This window comes from Microchirus variegatus (genome assembly GCF_963457635.1).
Source record: "Microchirus variegatus genome assembly, chromosome: 20".
In the NCBI taxonomy this organism is placed as follows: Eukaryota; Metazoa; Chordata; class Actinopteri; order Pleuronectiformes; family Soleidae; genus Microchirus; species Microchirus variegatus.
Window position 1 is genome coordinate 5489047 of NC_139821.1, and position 21860 is coordinate 5510906.

Consider the following 21860-nt stretch of genomic DNA (forward strand, 5'->3'; position numbering starts at 1 on the left):
TTGGTGCACGTGCAGAAGCATTTAAGTGCTCAGGTATGATATATTCCCCTTCTATAATTTTTTTTTGCTTTTATTTTTCTTCTTTATCCAGGACTCTCTTAGGTTTAAAAGACAATCACTGCCAGCAGCAGATTATGATTGCCGCTGTTGATAATAAACATTAATGGCGTAATGATTAATAATTGTCCAAAAGCCAAATTGAGCGGGTAATTTATCTGCTGTCTAGTTAATGTGCTCTGATCATTTATTAGAGAGGGAAACATCACCCGCGAATCACGAAAGCTTAAGACTGGTGATTATTTTCCAGTGTAAAATTGGAAAAATCACATCACACATACAGTACATGCTTCCTGTACATTTCCAGTGCCCGAGGTGAAGGCCTGATTGCAATAGCTGCGTCAGGTTTATAATTAGCATTTAGTTCTCTCTGGATCCTCTCTTTGGTGTATCTGTTGTTATTTATGTGCCTAAACAGAAATGTGTGAAGGTTTATTTTGGTATCAAAATACCAGAAAGTTCCTCAATGTAGCAAACTGAACCAAACTATACTGCGATTTGAGCTCCTGGGGCTGAATCTTGATGAATTTGACTGTACACAACATGATTTATCATCTTACCAGGTCACTTTTACCCGATGCTGTAAATAAAGAAGCTGCACGATAGCATTTAAAAGTCACTTTCTTCTGTGTGTGTTTGTGCAGGTGAGCCACAGACAGTATGTGTTCCTGATGCAGCTTCAGCGCAGCATCAAAGCCCTGCAGCAGACCCTACAGCAGGACTTGGAAGAGATGGGCTCCAAAAGAGAACGGAAAGCGCCTTCCCAGTGTCCTTCGGACCACCAGCCGCTCACCGTCTGCCTGGGCCTCCTGCTGAAGAGCGCCGAGGTGGCCCTGCTCCTGAAGCCCGTCCCCCAGCCTGAAGGCTCGACCTCTCCTCCCGTCTCTGACCTCTCGCCTTCAGAGAGCAGAGGAACTGTGGCGCCCGGGAGTGATCCTGGAGAGCGCGTGGAGAAAAAGGGGAAGGGAAATGAAGCGTCTGGCTCCGATGGAGGAGCGGCCAAAGGTTCATGCACTGTCGATCAGTTGTTGTGTGGCGACTGCCCAGAGAGCGCAGCCGCGCAGGGCCCCGCCCCCCTCGTCCCCACCTCCACCTCTGCTATGCATCCCGACTCGAATCACAAAACCTCGCTGGAGGAGCAGACTTCAGCTAAGATGCCAGGGAGGTGGAGTTCCGACGAAGGGGGCGTGGCGCTGGTGGACGGATTGGCCGATGGACTGGACTCTAAAACGCAGACAAGCGACCCTTTGTCTGACCCTCTGAGCAGCAAAGAATGGAGCGACAAAGACAGGGCTGCAGCTGGGAAGATGCCTCAGTCAATATCCAGGTTTGTTCCACACAAATATCATAATTTCTCAACCACAAAGTTTATAAGTATAATCACCGGATTGATGAGGGTGAGGTAAGGGATATTCAGCTGCAACATGCAACTTCACCGGTTAATTAAGGTCGTACTCAGAATGAGCCATAATCAGATTAAGACATGAAATATTCTTATGTTAGTCACATTATGTAGACATGTTGTCTTAATCAGATTATGATGTCTTACTGGAATTGTTATATGTAGACATTACGCTCTCCGTTAAATATTAAGTGGGAAATGGTTGTAATATTTATATAAGCATTAATCTGACTAATGGTTTATTTTCAGAACAGAGTCATTACTCAAATTATTGGTGTCCATGTGTGTTAATGTCATCCTAAACGTCGATGTTGGTCCATAATGTGAGCGCAGTTGTTCAGAAGATGCTCATCCATCCATCCATCCGTCCATTATCTACCTCTTTATCCTATTTACAAGTCTTTAATCTTCAGATTTACGGAGAATGAAGGATCTTTTAACTGTTGAGAATTTGAATTTTCCAACAGATTTTTCCTTTAGTTTGACAGATTGACAGATAATTAAAACAATAAGTTCTCAGCCCTGTAGTTGTGTGTCACGACTGTTTATCGGTGCGAGTGTTCCATCTGACCACACCTGTCTCTCTAGCTGTCATGTCTCCCTCTCTCTCTGTATATTCTCATCTGTCGTCTGTCAGAACTTCACTCATTCACTTCCTGTTCTGCCTCTTGACTGCTGCTTTGATCCATGAGAGCTGTGTGTGTGTGTGTGTGTGTGTGTGTGTGTGTGTGTGTGTGTTCTCTCTCCACCAAGGAAAGGAAGTTTGTCTGTGCTTTCTGATCTCCTCAGCTCTTCAAACTCCAGCAGATCCACCTCCCTTTATTCCGTGTCCAACATGTAAGGCACTGGATCTGTGACCATACCTGTGTGTGTGTGTGTGTGTGTGTGAGTACAGGTGCGTTGCTTACTCGATCCATCCCAGACATCATATTTGTTCTATGGATGTGCAAAGTGCGACTACGTTCCCATTTTATGATTTTACATACAAGTTAGCACTTATGGTCAAGGTTTCTTTTTTTTTATTATGGCGATTTTATGTCATAAAACAATCGCGTTAACGGGACGTAGCCGCACTTTCACATTTGCATAGAATAAATCTGGTTTCTAGCACAGATCAGGGAGTGACATGGTGTATAATATGTGCTCTAGTGCGTCCTTGTTCTTGGGATCCTTGGCTGAGTACGACTCGGCGCACATGTGAATCCCCCCGTGGGCATGTACTGTCTTTGCATGTGTGCATGGCTCGCTTGTACGTACATGTTTGTGTGTGCGTGAATGTGTGTGTTGTAATTCCTGTATGTTTGGTGTCTGTGGTGCCTGTTGACCTGTGATGACGGTGGAGATGAAAGTGGAAGCTCTCTGTTTGTGACATTTTCAGCTTTTTGGAAGCCACTTTGATCAATTTAGGCGCCCGGGACGACGTTGGCCTCAAACAACACTCGCACAAAAGGACTGGAGCGATGTTTAATTCATGAGCTCAAGCTCAAGTCAGTCGCTCGTAGTCTCGGTTCAGTAACATCATAAAATATAAAATTCATATGGGATGTGCTGGAATAAAAGAAACACCTGTTCTTTTTTTCTCTCCTTCATTTTAAATCGTTCTGTGTTGGAATAAAAAGAATAAAGTTTGTTGACGTTACGCTTGTCTTTGTGTTGTAGTGGTCGTCTGATGCGCGACCGCTCGCAGTCCAGTTTCTCGGTGTCTTATAAGAACATGAAGAAGAGTCCGTCCCTGCAGTCGCTGGACAACATCTCCATCGACAGTTATCTGATGGAAGACGGAGACGCCTACAGCCTGCTGGAGAGAGGTGGAGCATTATTTCCCACACACACTATTTCCCTCACTCTAGATCTTATCAGGCCGACTATTAATTGCAATATTCAAATCTGATTCTTGTGTCCAAACCTAACCAACCTTTCTGCATGCTTAGCTTTAGAGAAAGGATGTAATCGGTGCAGTTGAGCTGATTAAGTAGACCATTTAAGTTGATTTCTTGATATAATTCTCCATATCATTATTTTGTTTCATTAATACCAGTGTATAGAAACAACACCCTTTCAATTGACCTTTAATTGCAATGATCCACATTTGGAGAATTCAATTTCCAGTTCAGAAAATCAGTTTTTACGTCAGTCTCTAAGTCCAGACCTTTCACGTACTCTCCAGAAGGTGGCAGCATTGTGCTGCCAGGATGAATAGTGTATTAGCATGTGCTCATAACAAAGCAGTGTATAAAAAGGTGTTTGTCTTCACGCGCAGATGACGTGTCCATCTCGGGCTTCAAGGACGCCATCAGTGAACCGAGCGCCGCGGAGGGCGCCGCCACCGCCGACGCCACACTCGGTCAGGAGCAGGAGGGGGGCGTGTCCCCCGACACCGTCAGCGCAACGTCGCAGAGCATCGACGAGCCCACCAAAGATACCGTAAGATCGTAATAAAGTACAGAAACGGTTAAAAAAAATAGTGGATGAGTTTGACTTTAACGTTCCTGAACGTTCCTCTCTCCAGGTGTCGGTGCTGGTGTTAAAGGTGCAGTCCGTGTGCGTGAGCATGGAGGCGGTGGGCGAGAGCGCCGCCGTGTGTCTGGAGGTCGGTCACGTCACACCCAGTCAGCTGGGCAACGTCAGCCTCAGACAGTACCTCAGCAACCGCAGCCTCGGTAAGACCACGTACACTCTGAGACACAGAGACTCTTATGTCACCTCTGATGTGTTGTGAAGTCATTAAATCTTATACTCACACATGCCAGGACTGAAAGCCTGGTTCAGCAGTGTAACATCAACACAAAATCATCTTCTATCAAAAAAGTTCAAACAGGAAAAGCTGAGTGAAGTAGTTGCATATTTAATGTCTTATTTATAAAGAAATACCTCAGTTTTCTAATAAGCAGACGCGATTCTTCTGGCACGGAGAACAAGCGGCTTCTGTTTTAGTCTGTGAGCTCGTTGATTACGTAAAAAAAATAAATAAAACTGCCTTCTGCAGAAGTATGCTGTGTCCTATTTCTTAGTTTTCAAACTAATCCAAAGATGAAAATGAAGGGACATTTTTCAAGATTCAAGCCCACAAGTAGGCCAGCGACCAATCGAGAAACAACAGCAGGCAGTGTACTGTACGTGTGTTTGAGGATTTAGAAGAAATCCAACCACTTAATCAACTTCTTTGCTTAGTTTATTTATATCTGATCATCTGTTGAGGGATTTCTGTTTTTTTTTTCTCCTTTTACATCAGACACGAAACAGACGTCTTTAGAACAGACTCGATGTTTAGTTTTTGAGTCAACTGACTTTCATGTCTATGATCTATTGATCTTGTAAACGTTTCAACACAACACAGACGAGTGCAGAGTGTCAGGAAATCCCTGTTTAAAAGGAATAACCATCTTTCTTTCATATGTCTTCATATGCACCAAACACACACACACATATTTGGACACTAACGGCAGCCACCACCTCCTTGTTTTGATTCAATGTGCCATAACTCCCCACAGGTATGGTGTGTTCAGTAGCAATACCTGCTCAAAGCAGCCAAGGTAACTGCTGTGTGTTCATTCACATTCATGTGTGACATGCTAACATGCATGCTTGCCTCACTGCATCATTTCCTCTCCATGTGTGTGTGTGTGTGTGTGTTGTTTTTCTCTTTTCTGTCAAATCTCATTTTCCACGTTCAGGAATTTAGACGTTAGACTGAGTGTCGCAGTGTTAGTAATCACATGGTGTGTGTACTTGTCCTAATGAGAATTAAACTTATTTCTGAGGAACTGGTTAAGTTTAGGGCTAAGATTAAAGGTTAAGGTTAAGGGTTAGGCTGTCCAAATGAATAGATGTCAATGGGTTAGGGTTAAACCTATTTTTGTTTCGTTTTTGACAGTGTGAAGACATGTTAACAGGTCCTTTTTAAGGTTAAAAACATGGTTTTAGGGTTAACTTTAATGTGTGTGTGTGGCAGTTAAAGAGAGGGTAAATTTGACAGTAATGGAGTGAGTGTGTGTCCCATTATGTGCAACATTAGGCTCACAACCTCCAACGCGTGTGCGTTTCAGCCAGATTCAAATTAACTGCAGTTATCCGAGCAGACGACGTTAACCCCTCATCTTCCTCCTATTCTCCTCTCAGCCTAATTTACCCTCTCTCTCTCTCTGTGTGTCTCTCTTCTTCTCTCCCCACCTCCCTCATCTCTCCACTGCAGCAGACTTTGCAGTTTCAGTCCAGTGATTCAGGCAATGAGAGAAACGCCAGTTTTAGCCCCTCGCTACCTCTCCTCCTCCTCCTCCTCCTGTCTCTCAAGAACAATCCCTCCTCCTCCTCCTGCACTCTTCTATCTCTTTTCCTTTACCTTTCTGTCTTAGTCCTCCCCTCAGCTCCTACTCCATCTTACCTACTAATCCTCTGTCATTATCCTCCCTCTCTTCCCCTTCATGTCACTCCCTCTCTCCAGGCCGCCTTTCCTCCTTCCTCCTCGTCTTATCTCAGTCTCTCAGTCCTCGGCTGCTGGCTCCCTCCCTCCCTCCTTCCTTCTCTCTCCCACCACTACCAATGTCGTCTTTTTACCTCTCTTCTTTCCCAGCCGCCCTGGATGGAGAGAGAACATGTCATGTTGTGTGAAAAAGGCTGACAGGTTTTTCCCCCCTCTCTGGCATTATTAACCCTCTCCTGACTTTTCCCCTAGAGAACATAATATAAATGCAACACTCACTGTAATTATTGTTTTTTTTTTCTGTCTTCAAGTGGCCATTTTCATGCCTTGCTGAATGTTTTGATCTCAAAGACCTGTGCCTGGAACTGCGTGCTTGCCCTCGCTGAATTACCCTTTTGTGTGTGTGTGTGTGTGTGTGTGTGTGTGTGTGTGTGTGTGTGTGTGTGTGTGTGTGTATAAAGTGGTAAAAATGGTGTGAAAAGGAGGATTTAGGTTACACCTCTCACAGCCTGAGCTTTCATCACTCCATGTTTGTGCTCTTCCTCTCTCTCCTCACCTTTCCTGCGTCTTTTCTTCACGTCAAGTCAAGTTCAGGTCGCTCAGAGGTGAAACACGGTCAGGTCTCCACAACATTTAGCAGCGCGCAGCTTATTTTCTGTCGAGTGTCTAATTATTAAAAGAAGAAGAAGACGAAGCGGTGAAATCTCACTTTAAATCCTCTTCTCTTATGTGGGAGTTTCCACCAAACCCTCTAATCCCTAGACCTCAGAAATAATTAAACATCAGTGCAGCCAACGAAGCGACAGGATTCAAGGAAATCTCAGTCTCCTTCAGTCCGCCTTCGTTTGTACCTGCTTCCTTCCTCTTTCTCCTTCTCCGCCTTTGTTTTGTTCTGATATTCTGTTAAGTCGTTTTTTCATCCCATGTCTTTTTTAATTTATTTTTTTACTTTGTTTAAACTTGACTTTAAAATACACCCTCCAGAATATTATGTTAACACATAAAAACAAGCAGTGAATTCACTCACTATGGCCCGAGGATGAACTGTATAATCGCTAGACACTTTTGAATTTAGTGGAGTACAAACTAATTACGAGGCGATGTACGACAAAACAAAACAAGAAGGAAATAAATCCATTTATTTACATATTTGTGGCATTAAAACACATTGAGTTGGTTTCTTTTGTATTGTAGCTTATTTTTCTTGTGACATGTTGACTTATGTTAAGTATTGTTTACATTTAAACACATTTAAGGCATCGTTTTGCTTCTGTAATGTGACAGATTTCCACATTTGGTCACATCCTGTATGTTTATTATGGATAACTCTGAGGTGTGTGTGTGTGTGGTGTAGATAATATGGAGCTGTATGGTGACTGTTGGCCTCCGCCCACACCTGCCTTATTGTTGTTGGCGCATGAGGATAACTGTTGGTGGAGGAGGAGGAGGATGAAGCAGACTTAAATTAGTCCTTATCCACGCTTATATTTGAGGTCTTTGGTTGTTTTTATACGATCAGCACCAACATCCATCTCTCCAATCACTCTCCATTAAGATATTTAGACATATAAATCTATTTCAGTGGAGAAAAAAGGAAAATTAAATCATGACGTGATGGACTTTGACTCCGTGTGACTTATATTTATATATTTAAAAAGAAGGTTCAAATATTAGTTTGTAGAAGAGAGAATAAAACAATACATTAGTTATTTATTTCTCTGTTTTTTTCCCCCGCTTCTTAAATGTGAATATTCTCTGCTTTATTTGCTCCGTATAACAAAGAAATCATTGAAAGTGAATAGTTTTGGTTTGTGGAGACATTTGAGAACGTCATCATTTAAAATCGTTGCATCGTACGCAATAATGTGGATAATAACCAACTGATTCATCGATTATGACGATAATTGTTAGTTACAGCCCGAGTACATGATACAAAACCTCTCATGTTGGGTGTATTTTAACGTCAGGTGTAAATGTCTTTTAGCCGATTTATTGACACACACTAACTCCACACACACCGACACACCACTGAGCTCCGTACGCTCTCTTAGCTAAATGCTAACAGCAGCCTCCCTGTCCTCCTCACAGGTGGCGGCGAGATCAGATCCGCATCCCTCGGCGATCCCCACAGTCCGGAGGTCCAGGCGCGGCTGGAGAGCGGGCCGTGCGCCGCCGCCCACTCGCCGCTGGCCGAACGCAACGGCTTCCTGCAGCTGCGTCTCAACGGGTACGAGGCGAGCTTCCTGATGTCCACGCTGCGGAACCTGGCGCACTTTATGGAGGACGACTCGGCGCCGCAGGTGCTGCCCATGGAGATCAGCATCAGGAACACGCACATCAACTTAAAGGTGAGGAAGTGAAACATTTTCGAAACATGAATTTGAATGTTTAATGGCGCAGAGAGACCTTGTTGTTTGCCTCCTCTCTTGAGCTTCATCACGCATGGTTAGGTTTGCTGTGGGACTGATGAGAATCATTTCTTCCCTTCAGTCTTCCCACACATTCATACTACTATATTTTTTACTCTAAAATGTTTTATTTTAAGATTTGAATAAGCATCTGCGGCCACACAAGTGGTTAAGATGAGTATCAGAAGATATCTGCCTCCATATTTTAACACCTAACAAGACTGTGGTGTGAACAGGAAGTTGATGATCTCCTCTGCAGTTGTTTGCTCAGTTTCCTAAAATAATACCAATGAGAAACAACAAGTGCTCAATTAGGAGTGAACAATGTGTAAAAACCAACTAATAAATGTGATTAAAGTGCACTGGATAACGAACAGTAGGCCCAGTTACATTCAAGTCTGAATGTGTTCAGTGTGTGTCGCTGAAGGAAAGAAGCTGTTATTCAGTCTGTCGGTTTTTGAGTGAGTGATGTGCGGCGTTTCCATGACGACAGCAGTTGGGTTTTATGAGAGCAACAGCGGAAACAGAAAGTTAAAGTGTTGACGAAACTTTTCATTCACAAGATGATCGTTGAGTTGAAGTCGATGAATGAAACTGCGTCATCATTTCCTTCGGCCACGTATGTTCTAAAACTGCAGCCCCAGTGTTGTTTTCTTTGCTTTTAACTGGCTGCACAACACCCACAGACGGGTGGAGGGTGATTGGGAGTTTTCCCCAACCTATGAGTTGAGATTCTTGTGTTTTAGGTTTTAAATACTTAACCAAATGGAAATTATTTGTAAAAGTGGGTATAGAAAGAGTAGAGTTTATACATTTTTTAAGTCGTATGGATGTTGTCTGAGTCTGTTTACGTCGTGTATTTCAGGACGACGACCCTCAAGACAATCCGCCTGACTCCGAGTCGTCTCCCATTACGTTACACGTGGACAGTCTCGTCATACACAGAAGAGATAACGGCTCTTTCTCTATAGGAGGTGAACACACACACACACAAACATTCTTGTACTTGCTGCATACTGAGGACAGAGTAAAAGAGCTGACAAAGTGAGGACCAGCATTTCCACTTTATAAATCAACACAATTACAAATATCTACTTCATGAATGACATCTATAAAGAACTACTGGGTACAGTACCATAAAATGTCTGCAGGTGGAACCCCAGAGCAAAAAGTGAGTGCCAATTTGAAAACCTCTGTTAAAAACAGAGTATAGCATGTTTACAACCTAAGGAAGTGATTTCAATGAAAACAAAGTGAGGACCGGCAAAAATGTCCTCACTTTGTAAAAATGACCTCACTTTGTTGGTCAAAAACCCTCACTGGTCCTCAGTATACCGCAAGAACAAGAACATACACACTCTTATCAGCCAGATATTCCCACCTCCACCTCAGTGCTGATTCACAGCGGTTGTATAACTTGTCCACACTTGGCACACACACACACACACGCACACACACACACCTCTGAACTCCTCTTCCTCCTCCTCTTCCTCTCAGTGGACGCAGAGGGCAAACCCAGACAGCAGCAGGGCGGGCTGAACGACAGCTCTTTGACTCCCGTGCATGAGGCCGTGGGCGTCGTCGCGTGCACCACATCAAAGGCGACGCAGACTCAAGCTCCGCCCACCAGCCCTCGCCCATCTGCCAAAGAAAAGGTGAGCTGTGGCGTCTCCCACCACAAATACAGACAAAGATTTCAGACGTAGGAAATTTGCACGAGCGATCGACCTGAAGGACGTATCGCTAAAATATTCCTGCCAAGGCTTTTTCCAGTTCCTTGTTTGTCTTTCAGTGGGAGTGATATTTATCAAATAATGCAAGAAATACAACTTACATAATTGTGTTTAACACCAGCAACTCCTACAAGACGCCTCCCTCAGTCTGCAGGACGTCATTGACGTCATAAAAAGTGTGAGAGATGATGTTCAGGCTCAGTACAGAGTTTTAATGAGGCATCAGAAACTGATTTGATATAAAACAAACGAGAGGAAGACTGTGGTCGTGATTGAAACATCCAGATCACATATTTACACCAACACTGGAACACTTTTCAGCCCCTGATCCACAACATAACTGGGTCAAAGCCTCTGGATCCTAAACAGGACATTATGATGATGTCATATTTCACAAAAGAAGAACATTAGGGCTGTAGATTTTCTTGATTAATTGATGAAATGTTTGATTTAAGGAGATCATGTTAGGAAGTACCTCTCTTGTGTTTTCATTTAGTCAATCGCATCAATCATTGCTAAATCATAAATATACAGTATAAATAAATAAGTAGTCTCTGGTGCTGTTTTGAAGGCTGTTGCTAAAAGAAAAAACAAACCTAAATAAACACTGGTATAGTGAAGATGTAATGAAAGAAGAGCTGTTGTGCATATTAATAACGTCAAAGTGCATGAATAAAACATTTCTGTAAAAGTTCTTCTCTTAGAGCAGCTACTTTTTTACATACTTTTTATTTCATTTTTCCAGAGACGAGTAAAACACAAACAAAGAAACAAAAACATGGTGGTTCCTCTGTTAGTAATCTTGTCCAGTGACTTTAATTGTCCTGTTTAGTCGATAGTGTCCTCTTTTCATTTGGAATTCCTTCAAAGGTTCCGAGAGTCCAGGGGAAGTTCAAATAAGCAGTTTTGTGTTTGAAACTTTGGTCGCTAAGTTACACTTATTGTATTAAATCTCTGTGCCGCGAACGTCTGTACAAACCCTATCAAAAACCCTCCACAACGCCCGTGTTTCCTCATTGTTTCCTCATTGTTTCCTCATTGTTTCCTCATTGTTTCCTCCAGATGCTGATAGAGGAGAACGAATGTTTGAAGGTGGAGTTGTCCCGGGCAAAGATGGCGCTGGCCGAGGCTCAGATGGAGAAGGACTCGCTGATTCACCGCATGAAGAACCTCAAAGTCAACAGCACTTAGGGCTTGAGGTTTCCTCTCCTCGCACACACTGCGACTCATTCGGCCTCCGCTGAGGACTGACACACAGGGGGGCGCCAGAGAGCAAGCAAAGAGCGAGGGTTCATCAAAGTGACTCAAGGCAACGTCAACAAGTGGAGAAAAGGGATTTGTTACCACAGTGGCTCCAGCTCCGTGCGCTTTCTTTCCCTCTTAACGACGGAGTGACTTAAGACTGTAATGCAGAGTCTGTGAGACGACTCCACAAATAACCGGGTTTACGTGCTTGTTTGTTTGTTTTATGTTTCCACTGTGGACGGTGGACGATTCAGATCTATGTGGAGTGGGAGGAGGAGGAGGAGGAGGAGGAGGACTGACCCAAAGCCGCAAGGTTTTCAGATCCCCCCCCATAATCTGCTCACCGACGGATTTTGGTAAGTCGCGGCTTTATCACCCCAGTAAGCGGGCGGTGATTGGCCGTCGCACATAAATGTGAAATATGCAAAGAGCGTCCACACATGCTCATTTCCACGCCACACCGACCAATCAGAGGCCAGGAGGAGCAAACTGGAACAACAGTTCATCAGAAAGGGGAATCGTAATCACTGATTTCAACGATCATTTGACTTCTCATGTGGTTTTATTTTATTCTTTATTTTACAAGATATGCAGTAAGGAAACGTGTACTTATTAGGAATATTATTATCGAATATCGGTCAAAACGACCTCAACCTTTCGAAAGGTGAAATTGAAGATTTAACCACGCCCCCCAGTGTTGTGGTTGTAGCCACGTTACCTCCTCTCGCTAACTCCAAGCTGCTGCCAACCTATAGTAACCAAATTCAAACCCCCTGAAATCACCGGTGTGGACAAGAAAACCACGATGTGTATACGATGTTATGTCTCCACATGCATCATAAAAATGTAGACGTAACTATGACAACAACTCAGTTAACTCAGACAACTCTACTGTCCTCATTTGGAGCAAAAAACATCCTCGAAATTCAACTTGTGCTAAAGCTAAAACTAGCACCATAGGAAAACAATGGATTTAAGCATTTACTGCTTATTTTTTACCTTCATATTGTTGATTGCAATGATTTATATTTGACAATAAGGCCTCAGTGTGGTACGTCGCAAACAAATGATGGACATAATGAGATGATAATGTCATGATAATTATGAATGATCCTAGACTAAACTGGAAAAGTCTAAAAATGGCTAACTCGCAAATCAAAGAATGAGAATCAAATCGAATCAAAGATTCAGAGAATCGTGACACCCTGAGTACTTATAGCAACACAGTGTCGGATTTCCACCTTCAAATAATGTCAATTTGATGGTAAATCATCTTTACAATAAAGGTGAGTGTATTTTAGGACAGTACCATGTTTTAACTCTAGGGGGCCCCCTCTGTGAGAGCAAATCCTACCTTGTGTGACTATAAAAATCCTCAGATTCATTTGTAGAAATGAAAAGAAGCGAAATGATATAACTGAAGACTAACTGTATATCAGGCAGGAACTCCTCCTGGTGTCTGACTCCTCTTCTAATAATAATAATAATGTTAATTATGATAATAATAATAATAATAATCAGGCTGTACACGGAGACGTGTAATGCTGCCCTCGACAGTTTGCCCTCCCACATTTCTGCTGTCAAAGTTCATTTAAAACAACAACAAAAAAAGACCAGCTAATAATCGTAGACGAGCTTAATGTAGACGTGTTCGTGTGAAGGAACACTGAATGTCGTATCTTCATAGGAATGTTCAAGAAAAAAAAAAGACATAATTTTGCACTGCGTCAAACTTAAAAACTTTCATATTCACAGAACGAGACGCGTCATCACGCTCCCGAGTGTGTACAGTGTATATTGTATAGGAATTTTCTACAGAACTTTGAATGGATATGCAGTGTTTCTGTTGCGTGTGTGTGTGTGTGTGTGTGTGTGTGTGTGTGTGTGTGTGTGCGTGCGTGCGTGCGTCTGTCTCAGCCAGAACAAGCATTTCATTACAACTCGAAGATGAACTTCCTGCCTTTGTCAGCATACGCATATCATGTCTCTGTCCCTCCTCCTATTTTTCTACGTGTAAATACGTGCAGCACTTTTGAAAATCCGACGCACTGTAAAAGCAACAACAACAACAACAACAACCCTGACTGTGACAACACAACAACAACAAAAACAGAGAGGAGGACAATAAAGGCACGCTGAAGCTGACTGATCGTGTGTCTTTCTGGAAATGTCGAATGTTTTATGTCGAATTATTGTTTTTCTTTTCACGGACAAGAGTCGACCACATGTGCTGCTGCCGTTCATGCTTTTTTGTTGACGTTGAGTCAGAACTCTTGAGTCAGTGTTAATATAATAATAATAATAATAATAAGGTAACTAAACTTTAACTTAACAGCAAAAAAATGAATGAATATAGTTTTTAAAATCCCCGCACTGACACTGGACAGCGTCTGTACACGACATAACTCGCAAAATCATGGTGTTCAAAACATGAAATGCACCTTTCCTCCTCACAGCTCCCCCTTGTGGTAAACTCCACCCTCTGGCAAACCTGTGGTGAAAGAAAAAAAAAGATATAAAAGAGTAATAAGTATGTATTTTGTCTGTCAAAGCTGCTGAAAAACTGTTGGGGGAAAAAAAATAAAAAGAATCCAGTTTAAATGCTTTGTTTTTGTTTTTGCTGCTGTTGCTGTTTTATTCTCTCTTGAGTCAAGGGAACCAGGGCCCCAGAAAGTTCTTGGTCCGGCCCTGCACGACGGGAAACACTGATGTGGTAAGTCTTTATTCAAAGTTTTGCACTAAAACAGCTTTAATACTTTTTGTCTGCAGTTTTTTCTCTTGTATTTATCAAGAATAGTGTGAGAAACTGTGAAAAACGTGGAGTTTTGTGTGAAGTTTGTGGGTCCGGGGGTTTGTGGGTTTCTATTTCAAAATGCAAAACTCAAATTTTGTGGTTGTTTGTCCATTCAGGGCTGCTGTAGAAACATGGCAGCTCAAAATGGCTGCCTCAATAATGCAAGACTCTCGCGTAAAGTACATATAAAAGGCTTAATCTAACCAAAACTTTTTTGTGAACTCGTCAAAATGTTTCCCACTGGACGTAACAAATATCTTAAATATGTTTTTTTACTGTTAAATTACAAATTTGACACACAAAATTGTAAATACACCATTTTAACATGCAGTAAATTGTAAATAACTGGCAGAAAGCATACTTACAGGACTTTATCTGATCCCTTTAAGGTTAAAATAATCAAAAAAGTCAAAAATCTGGGTTAAATTTGACAGATTTTATTGACTTGACTTTCCTCTACAAGACACGGTCTGACTTTTCCTTTAAAGTGAAGAAAACGGTGAAATAAACAGCTTTTGCACAGGTGCTGCCTTACAGCTGACGATGATTTTTATTCTCTTTGTGAATCACAGCTAAAATCTGCGAGTGCGTCTCTGAGCGGGCTGAACCTCTGCAGGAGAGTTTGTGCTCATAAATGGTCATGACATTTTACGGCGGCAGCAGCAGCAGCAGCAGCAGTGAGTCATAGCAGGGCATTAAAAGTGTGTGTGTGTGTGTGAGGGAACATTTCTGCTCTGTATACATACTGAAGCTTAACGTCTGTGTGATAACGACTAAGTCACAGCAGCAGAATGTTTATGTAACCTCAGCATGTACATGGTAATTTATATACTGTGTGTACAGAACATTAAATGTATCTAAACAGTATATACACACACACACAGTCGTGTACGTTTTAACAAAATAAAACGTCCATAACTGTTTTGGTCATTGTATTAGAAAATGTACCATTTATGGATTTTTCAGAAAGGAAAAGTATAAACACAATAGTTGCTTTTGGCGTTTTAAATGTGAATTGCTCAAGAAAAGCCAATTTCCTATTACTCTATTATGATAAATTAATCAATAATAGGCTTTAAGGGCTCACAGTAAAGTCCTAAAAACATGAATAATGATTAAATACTTATTCTCATGCATACAGGGCTGCATGTTCATAATCTGATGACTCTTACAATCAGTTGGTCGTAGAATTATTGATTTAGGAGTTGATTTCAAGCAAATCAATTGATGCATTTTCATATCCGCAGTGTGTGCGTTGTACTTCTTTGTGTTCTCAGCAGAAAAATCACACATTTATTCTTTTATTCCGCTGCATTGTGATGTTTTAGCTCTTATTTTTGTACATATATTGGTGTATAATGTTGTGTTTTCTTTTAATCTTTAATAATTTATCTTTACATGTGTATTACATGTTATATTTGTCTAGTAAATGATGAAAAACGTTAAATATCTGGTACATTAAGGCTGTGTGGGTCACTTCGATGTATTTTCTATGGGACAGTACAGTAAAGTAATACACTCTTTCTGCTTTTGAGGAGAAATCATTAATGTATTAATCATAGATTTAAAATTCTAATTAGATTTTTGATTCAAAATGCAGTTAGGACACTTGTTATGAAGGACCTGTCTGTCTGTCTTTGTGTCTGTGTGTCTCTCTGTCACAGGTTGTAATGAAACAGCAGCAGAGTGAGACACGGTGCACGTCCCAGCATGCACAGCGGTTCCTTTTCTCACACTGTCAGTGAACACATCACGGCACATTCAATGACTTGTCATTGTCCACATGACAGAGGTGGCGGAGGACACTTCACCTGTCCCTGTGTCCACTCAGCTGCAGCAGTGGAGACAGAGGTGTGTGTGTGTGTGTGTGTGTGTGTGTGTGTGTAGGGGGAGGACACAGACAGGGACACATGGACACACCTCCAGCGTGTGTGCAGCAGAAGCAGCAGCATCACTGCGCGTGCGCCCGCTGTGATGGAGAGACTTTGGGGTGTGAAAGTACCAACAACACTAATGCATGTGACTTTGAACATGTGAAGACTCTAAAACAAAGGCATCACCTCCTGATGGTGTTGTGGCATCATCCTCCACGCCCAGCCCCAACGACAAGTCACACACACTCGTACAGGAAGTCTGCACTATTCACCTGCAAAATAAAAGCACTGTAGTAAGTGGCTAAACCACGAATGCCATTTTTTCCCACTACGGCACAGGTCGACTCTGCACTCTCTGTTTTGTTGGTTTTCCATTACAATATAGTACCTCCTGTTAAAGGTTGAGATTTTAGACAGTTCCTTTGCTAAATGTTGAGATTAATGCACATTTTCAGGATTTTTAAGTCTTTTTTTAACTGATCTTGATTCTTCTTCCAGTGGCCGGCACGCATCGTATCGACTCGGCTCGCTTGGAACCTCGTCAGAGCAGGTACTAAAAAATCCCTACCAGGTACTGTCACTAATGGAAAAGCAAAATAACCGTGCTAAAACCGAGGCAAGGTGAGCTAGTGGAAAAGCACCATATGAACTGGAGTGTTCAATGTTGTTTCTTAAAAAAAAATCCAAAATACGTATTACATACACATATATATATATATATATATATATATATATATATATATATATATATATTTTTGGTGGTCCCCAAAATGTTCAATTTATAATAAATACTTTTGAGTGTATTTTCCATTGAAGGGCGTTAAAATGCATTAAAACAGTTAAAAAAATTAAAGCAATTACAAAATCATGAAAAATTTAACAAAAAGATAAATGTCAAGTTAACACATTTTACCTGATTAAGTGTATATAGATTTATTTCAAAATTTATAAAATTATAGTAATTGAGTTGATTGATGAATATAAAATTGAAGAAAAAACTAAAAACTAAATAAAATGACGAATTAATGAAATAAAGACATACAATTAATCATTTCGTCTGAAATTGTGACCCAGAGTCAGTAAAGGTGCATTAACATTTACAGAATTTACCTGGGGGAACAAATCCGGAAATTGAAGCTCTTATTTTGAAAAACACGACAGGAAACGTCTCTATCGTATCCCGGCTAACTCGACAAGGGAGTCTGACGTTCCACACGGAGGAGACACCGGCGGGCACCAGTGTGCGGACGGCTCTCGCGCAGAGAGGTGCCGAGTGCAGCGGGACTGGAGAGCTTCACCTGCCGGCTGTCGTCAGGTGGAGGCTCCGCGGGAACAACGGAAGAAGGAGTTTGCGGTGGTTTTATTGTTTTGTGTTTTTACAAGCCGGGGGTTGTGTGTGTGTGTTTGTTTGGTTTTTTTTGTTCACTTCTCGCCGGTGGTTGACGGAGTCGCCGCTCGTGTTTCACGGAGGTTCCACGGGAGGAGAAGACGGTGATTGTGTGCAGGTGTGTGTGTGTGTATGTGCGCGTGAGTGTGCGCGTGCTAGACGGCGGTTATTCAGCGGTTATCCAGCTAAAAACCACCTTTTATCACCGTGAAGCAGGAGGAGCAGCGGCGGGAGGATGCAGTGAGGAGAAGCCTCCTCATGTTCCGCCTCAGTGGACAGTGAGAGAAGTAGGAGACCCGGGAGGAGGAGGACGAGGAGGCGGCGGCGGCGGCGGCGGCGGAGGATTTATGGGAGATTCGCTGGATTTTTTTTTTTTTCCCCCTCTTCGCCCCGACGTTGGAAACTTGTGTCCGGGATGGGGAAGGAGCAGGAGCTGCTGGAGGCTGCCCGGACCGGGAATGTCGCCCTGGTGGAGAAACTGTTGAGTGGGAAGAAGGGGATTCTGGGGTCAGGCTCCGGCTCCATCCCTCTGCCCAACCTGCTGAGGTAAGAACGGGGGGAGGAAAAGGAGGGAGGGAGGGAGGGGAGTTCCCATGTGTGAAAATGAGAAATTATCACTGTTTCAGATGTTGTAACTACATATATACTGTATATGTGTATTTATACACATATAAACATACACCTTTTAATATACAGGTTGAAAAATATCATAAGCAAAGCAAGTTTCAGGTGTGTTTTTTTTACTATGTGCTTTTTTTAAAAGTGAATTTTATCATAAAAGTGCAATTTTCAACGTAAATGTGCATAAGGATAATCACTAAAACGGAATAATTTAGTTCTTTGGACCCATTTTACACAGGGCTGCTTTCAGTTTTTCTAATTTTTCAGCTTGTTAAATGTGAATCTTGTCTGGTTTCTTTGCCTCGTGTAGCAAAAGAAATCATTAAAAACGGTTTGTGGACAAAACAAGACATTTGGGAACAAACTATTTCCAAACTATTGGAAAACAATCAGCAGTTGCAGCCCAAGAAATGATAAGATGTAGCAATAAATACATACATTAGCATAAAAAGCTATAGCCAAAACACTGTTGATAAAGTGACCCACCTAATATCACATGTAAACAAATAGTAGCCATATTTTACGTGATTTCCTCAGTTTTAATTTACTTAAATGTAGTTCACAATACTAGGATTAAGACGTTGATATTGTCTCGTCCAGGATTGAACAAGTTCAATGCACTTTTAACTATAGTTCTCACTATATCTGCTTGTATTAAATTACGTTTTATAATGAAAATGGGCATAGTGACATTACAAGACGCCACTGTTTGGAGAAACCAGACCAGAACATGGATTACGGATAATAATCTCTCTTAATCTTATTTCCAGGCTTTAGACAAACAATGAAGTAAGTACAGGAGTGTTTAGTGGAGGGATTAAACTTGAAATAATAACCATTACAGTGTGTACATAGGGATTAAAGACGAGGTGTTTCAAGAGCTTTTTTTGTGTGTATGACACAAGGAGAGAGGCGGAGGAAACTTTGTGACGCTATGGCTGCGTGATTATCGGCTCACAAACTAGTTCAATACCACTAAAGAGGTGAAGCATTGTCACTTCCTCTTTTTGGCATAGTCTGTATGTTGTGCTCCTTTTCCTTACATTTTGTTCCCGTTCTGGAAACACAAGGGCTTCAATGTCACAGTGAGGAAAAACATCTCCTGAGGTTGTTGTTATCGTCCTCCTCCTCCTCCTCCTCCTCCCTTCCTGGTGCTGGGGCTGAGGCAGGTGACGGGCAGATCAAAGGCGAGGGCGTCGGGGAGGAGTATCGCGCCTCAGGCCCTTGAGCAGAGCGGGGCAGAGGTCACACACACACATGGGCAGGGAGAAGGCAAAACCACTTGTGCACACACACACTGAGCCACAGGTTCCTACACTGGGACACACACAGAGACACAGGGGTCAGCGTCTGGACTCCTGCTTTTAAAGTGCTGAACTCTGGACTTTGAACTTGTGAATGTTCAATGATAAAGTCACTTTGACATTGTTTAGTTTATCGTAAGTTGGCTCCAAGCATAGACGTAGTTTACCGGTTCTTCTGAGGATGCCAATGCGGAAGTTAATCAATGTTGAATAACCACCAGAGGGCGAATTTTCCCTGACACATTCCGACTTAGGCAGCATCTTCTTCTGTTGACTGTCTCGGCTGTGTTTTCTCCGCAGTACTAACTCCGTGGTTCCTAACCTGGGGTCCGAGCTCCCCTCAGGGGGGGGCGCTAGAGCTCACATGGGGGGCTTTGTCTGCTCTAATTGTGCATTAGATAATCCCAATCACAACTCAGTATCACAGAAACTTTTTTAGGGTGGTCAATCTTTAAGTTATTTATCACCAACACCTCTGTGACCTTTGAACTTCTGTGACCGCTACTGCGTTAGCAAGTCTCCTCAGGAGGTCAGTTAGCGGCTAATCCAGATCACTTTCCTGTTGTCGGTTATCTGTATAACAATGAAAGACTCTGTGGTTTTGATTTTATAGAAGCAGAGGACAGTTTTTATCCATGTACACTGTGAAAATGGGAACAGAAACCTACAACTGCTGCTTATTTTTGCATGTTTTTCTTGAACGGCCTGATTTGAGCATCACCTTCTAGCGTGAACACGCGACATCCTCGAGGATATTGTTTGTTTGTTTGTGCTCCAGCGAGTGAATTGTTGCTGATAGTGTACGTGTCGCGTCCTCGACCTGCAAACATCCCCGCCGCGCCGCGTTTGCTTTATGAATTATTGAATGTAATTTGTTGAAGGACAGCGATTATATTCAGAATTAATGACTTCAGCGCTGAGGAGATTAAGGGTGGAGGGAAATTTGTCGGGAGGAAACGCGGCGCTCGCTGGCGATTGATTTTGTTCTGTACTAGGTTAAGAAACAAAAACACACACTGCTCTCATTACTTTTTTAAAAGGAGTCCAAATTGGAAGCGGAGCTTGGTCGGATGCATCATGGGTGGAAATATCCCTGCGCTTGTTTTTAGGCGTCCTGCTCGCTCTCGTACAGTGAATGATGTCTGCCGTGTTACACACACACTTTGCTTTTATTGGGTCAGGACAGCGGCCCACGGAGTGATGTCTGTAAAACAGTGGGTGGGCTGAACATGGACATGTGTCCGTTTGCTTTGAGGAATGTGTGTGTGTGTGAGTCACCAGATGTGCGACACACACCTCCCTAATTGAGAGGCATTTGTGCTTTAGCAGATGAGTGAGTCAGCAGAGAGTCCAGTGTGTGTGTGTGTGTGTGTGTGTGTGGGTTAACGTTATGGGAATTGTGTCCTGGAATCAATGCACAGTTTCCCATCTTAAGGCCTCTGAGCCATTCATGGCATTCCTTGGTCATGAGGTTCTTCTTTTCACTGAAAGAATTGCACTAAACCGCCAAGTGGGACGTGACCGTGGACTCTCTCTCTCTCCTGCACACACATATACAGTGTACACACACACACACACACACACATGAACACAAGCACAGGATGTAGAGAAGACGATCCCCTGACTGTAATGCTGCAGTTCTGTGGTGTGTGTGTGCAGCGCTGCACATGAACACTGTGGAAAATCAATACTCAATGATCTCATTGCTTTTTAATGGGTCATATTTTCTCATAGATGACGTGCACTGTACATCATCATGATGTGTGTGTGTGTGTGTGTGTGTGTGTGTGTGTGTGTGTGTGTGTGTGTGTGTGTGTGTTGCTGCTTTACAAACACAGCCGTGCACATGTAATCGGTACTTATTTGAGTTTTTAAGGCTGCGTTCACAGCAGCTCCTTCTTCATCGAACCCTTAGTTCGTTTGCTCGTAAAGTCCGGTTGGTTTGGGGCGGTGTGCAGGGCATTGTGGGTACAACACAACCAAAACATACGCGCGTGTAGAACGATAGCCGGGAGAAATGTCCGAGTCCATTTTTGCAGCGTATAAAATGCTGTTTTTGGGAAACAGGGTCCCAGACTTTTGTATTTTTGTGTGTTTTCCACTCAGCTGTGGGAAAATGATCGTCATATCTCCACCTCTCCTTCCTATAGTCTCACCAACTGTTTTTAGTGTATTTCTGCGTTACATGAAAGTGTTTAGTGTCATTTTTTTGGGGCGTGTGGGTTCGTGTGTGCCATTGTTTACAGAACATTTAGAACAAATAAAAAGATTGTATGGGCAAAAGTCATGTTTCTGTGTCAATAAAGCCAATAGTTGCAAACGCTGACTCTGCGTTCCCAACTTAACCCATGACAAGAAACCCTTAGGATATAAAACGGAGCAGCTAAAGAACCAAAATGTGTGAAAAAGTCTTGCAAATATAACAAGAAAACATAATTCAACAATGACAACTAAACAAAGCACTTATGTTGACGAACTGTAGCTACAAAATAATGTATTATAGCTTTTCATTGCTGTATAGTTTAGCATACGGAGTGATAAAGTGACGACTCATTCAAGAGATGATGGCCCTCTGACCTCGTCAGGACCAGTAGTCCTCGTGGAGATGGAAAAAC

At 42.5% G+C, this 21860-nt stretch overlaps 2 protein-coding genes across 6 annotated transcripts in view; both read left to right on the forward strand.

Moving 5' to 3' along the window:
* The window catches only part of bltp3b (bridge-like lipid transfer protein family member 3B), a 35318-nt gene extending 21463 nt beyond the window's left edge, over positions 1–13855 (forward strand). For 2 of the 3 annotated variants that reach the window (XM_083906907.1, XM_083906905.1), the window contains 11 exons: positions 1–33; positions 702–1384; positions 2213–2296; positions 3119–3267; positions 3720–3883; positions 3969–4119; positions 4951–4992; positions 7968–8227; positions 9153–9261; positions 9785–9942; positions 11083–13855. The exon at positions 1–33 is cut by the window's left edge and continues 711 nt beyond it. In XM_083906907.1, the coding sequence (XP_083763033.1) occupies positions 1–33; positions 702–1384; positions 2213–2296; positions 3119–3267; positions 3720–3883; positions 3969–4119; positions 4951–4992; positions 7968–8227; positions 9153–9261; positions 9785–9942; positions 11083–11211 (1962 nt within the window). In that variant the 3' untranslated portion in view covers positions 11212–13855. The remainder of the gene's footprint in view (positions 34–701; positions 1385–2212; positions 2297–3118; positions 3268–3719; positions 3884–3968; positions 4120–4950; positions 4993–7967; positions 8228–9152; positions 9262–9784; positions 9943–11082) is intronic. The other variant, XM_083906906.1, reaches the window with a different exon arrangement.
* Positions 13856–17717: 3862 nt separating this feature from the next.
* anks1b (ankyrin repeat and sterile alpha motif domain containing 1B) overlaps positions 17718–21860 on the forward strand; it is a 180917-nt gene continuing 176774 nt past the window's right edge. For all 3 annotated transcript variants that reach the window (XM_083906997.1, XM_083906998.1, XM_083906999.1), the window contains exon 1: positions 17718–17866. In XM_083906997.1, the coding sequence (XP_083763123.1) occupies positions 17736–17866 (131 nt within the window). In that variant the 5' untranslated portion in view covers positions 17718–17735. The remainder of the gene's footprint in view (positions 17867–21860) is intronic.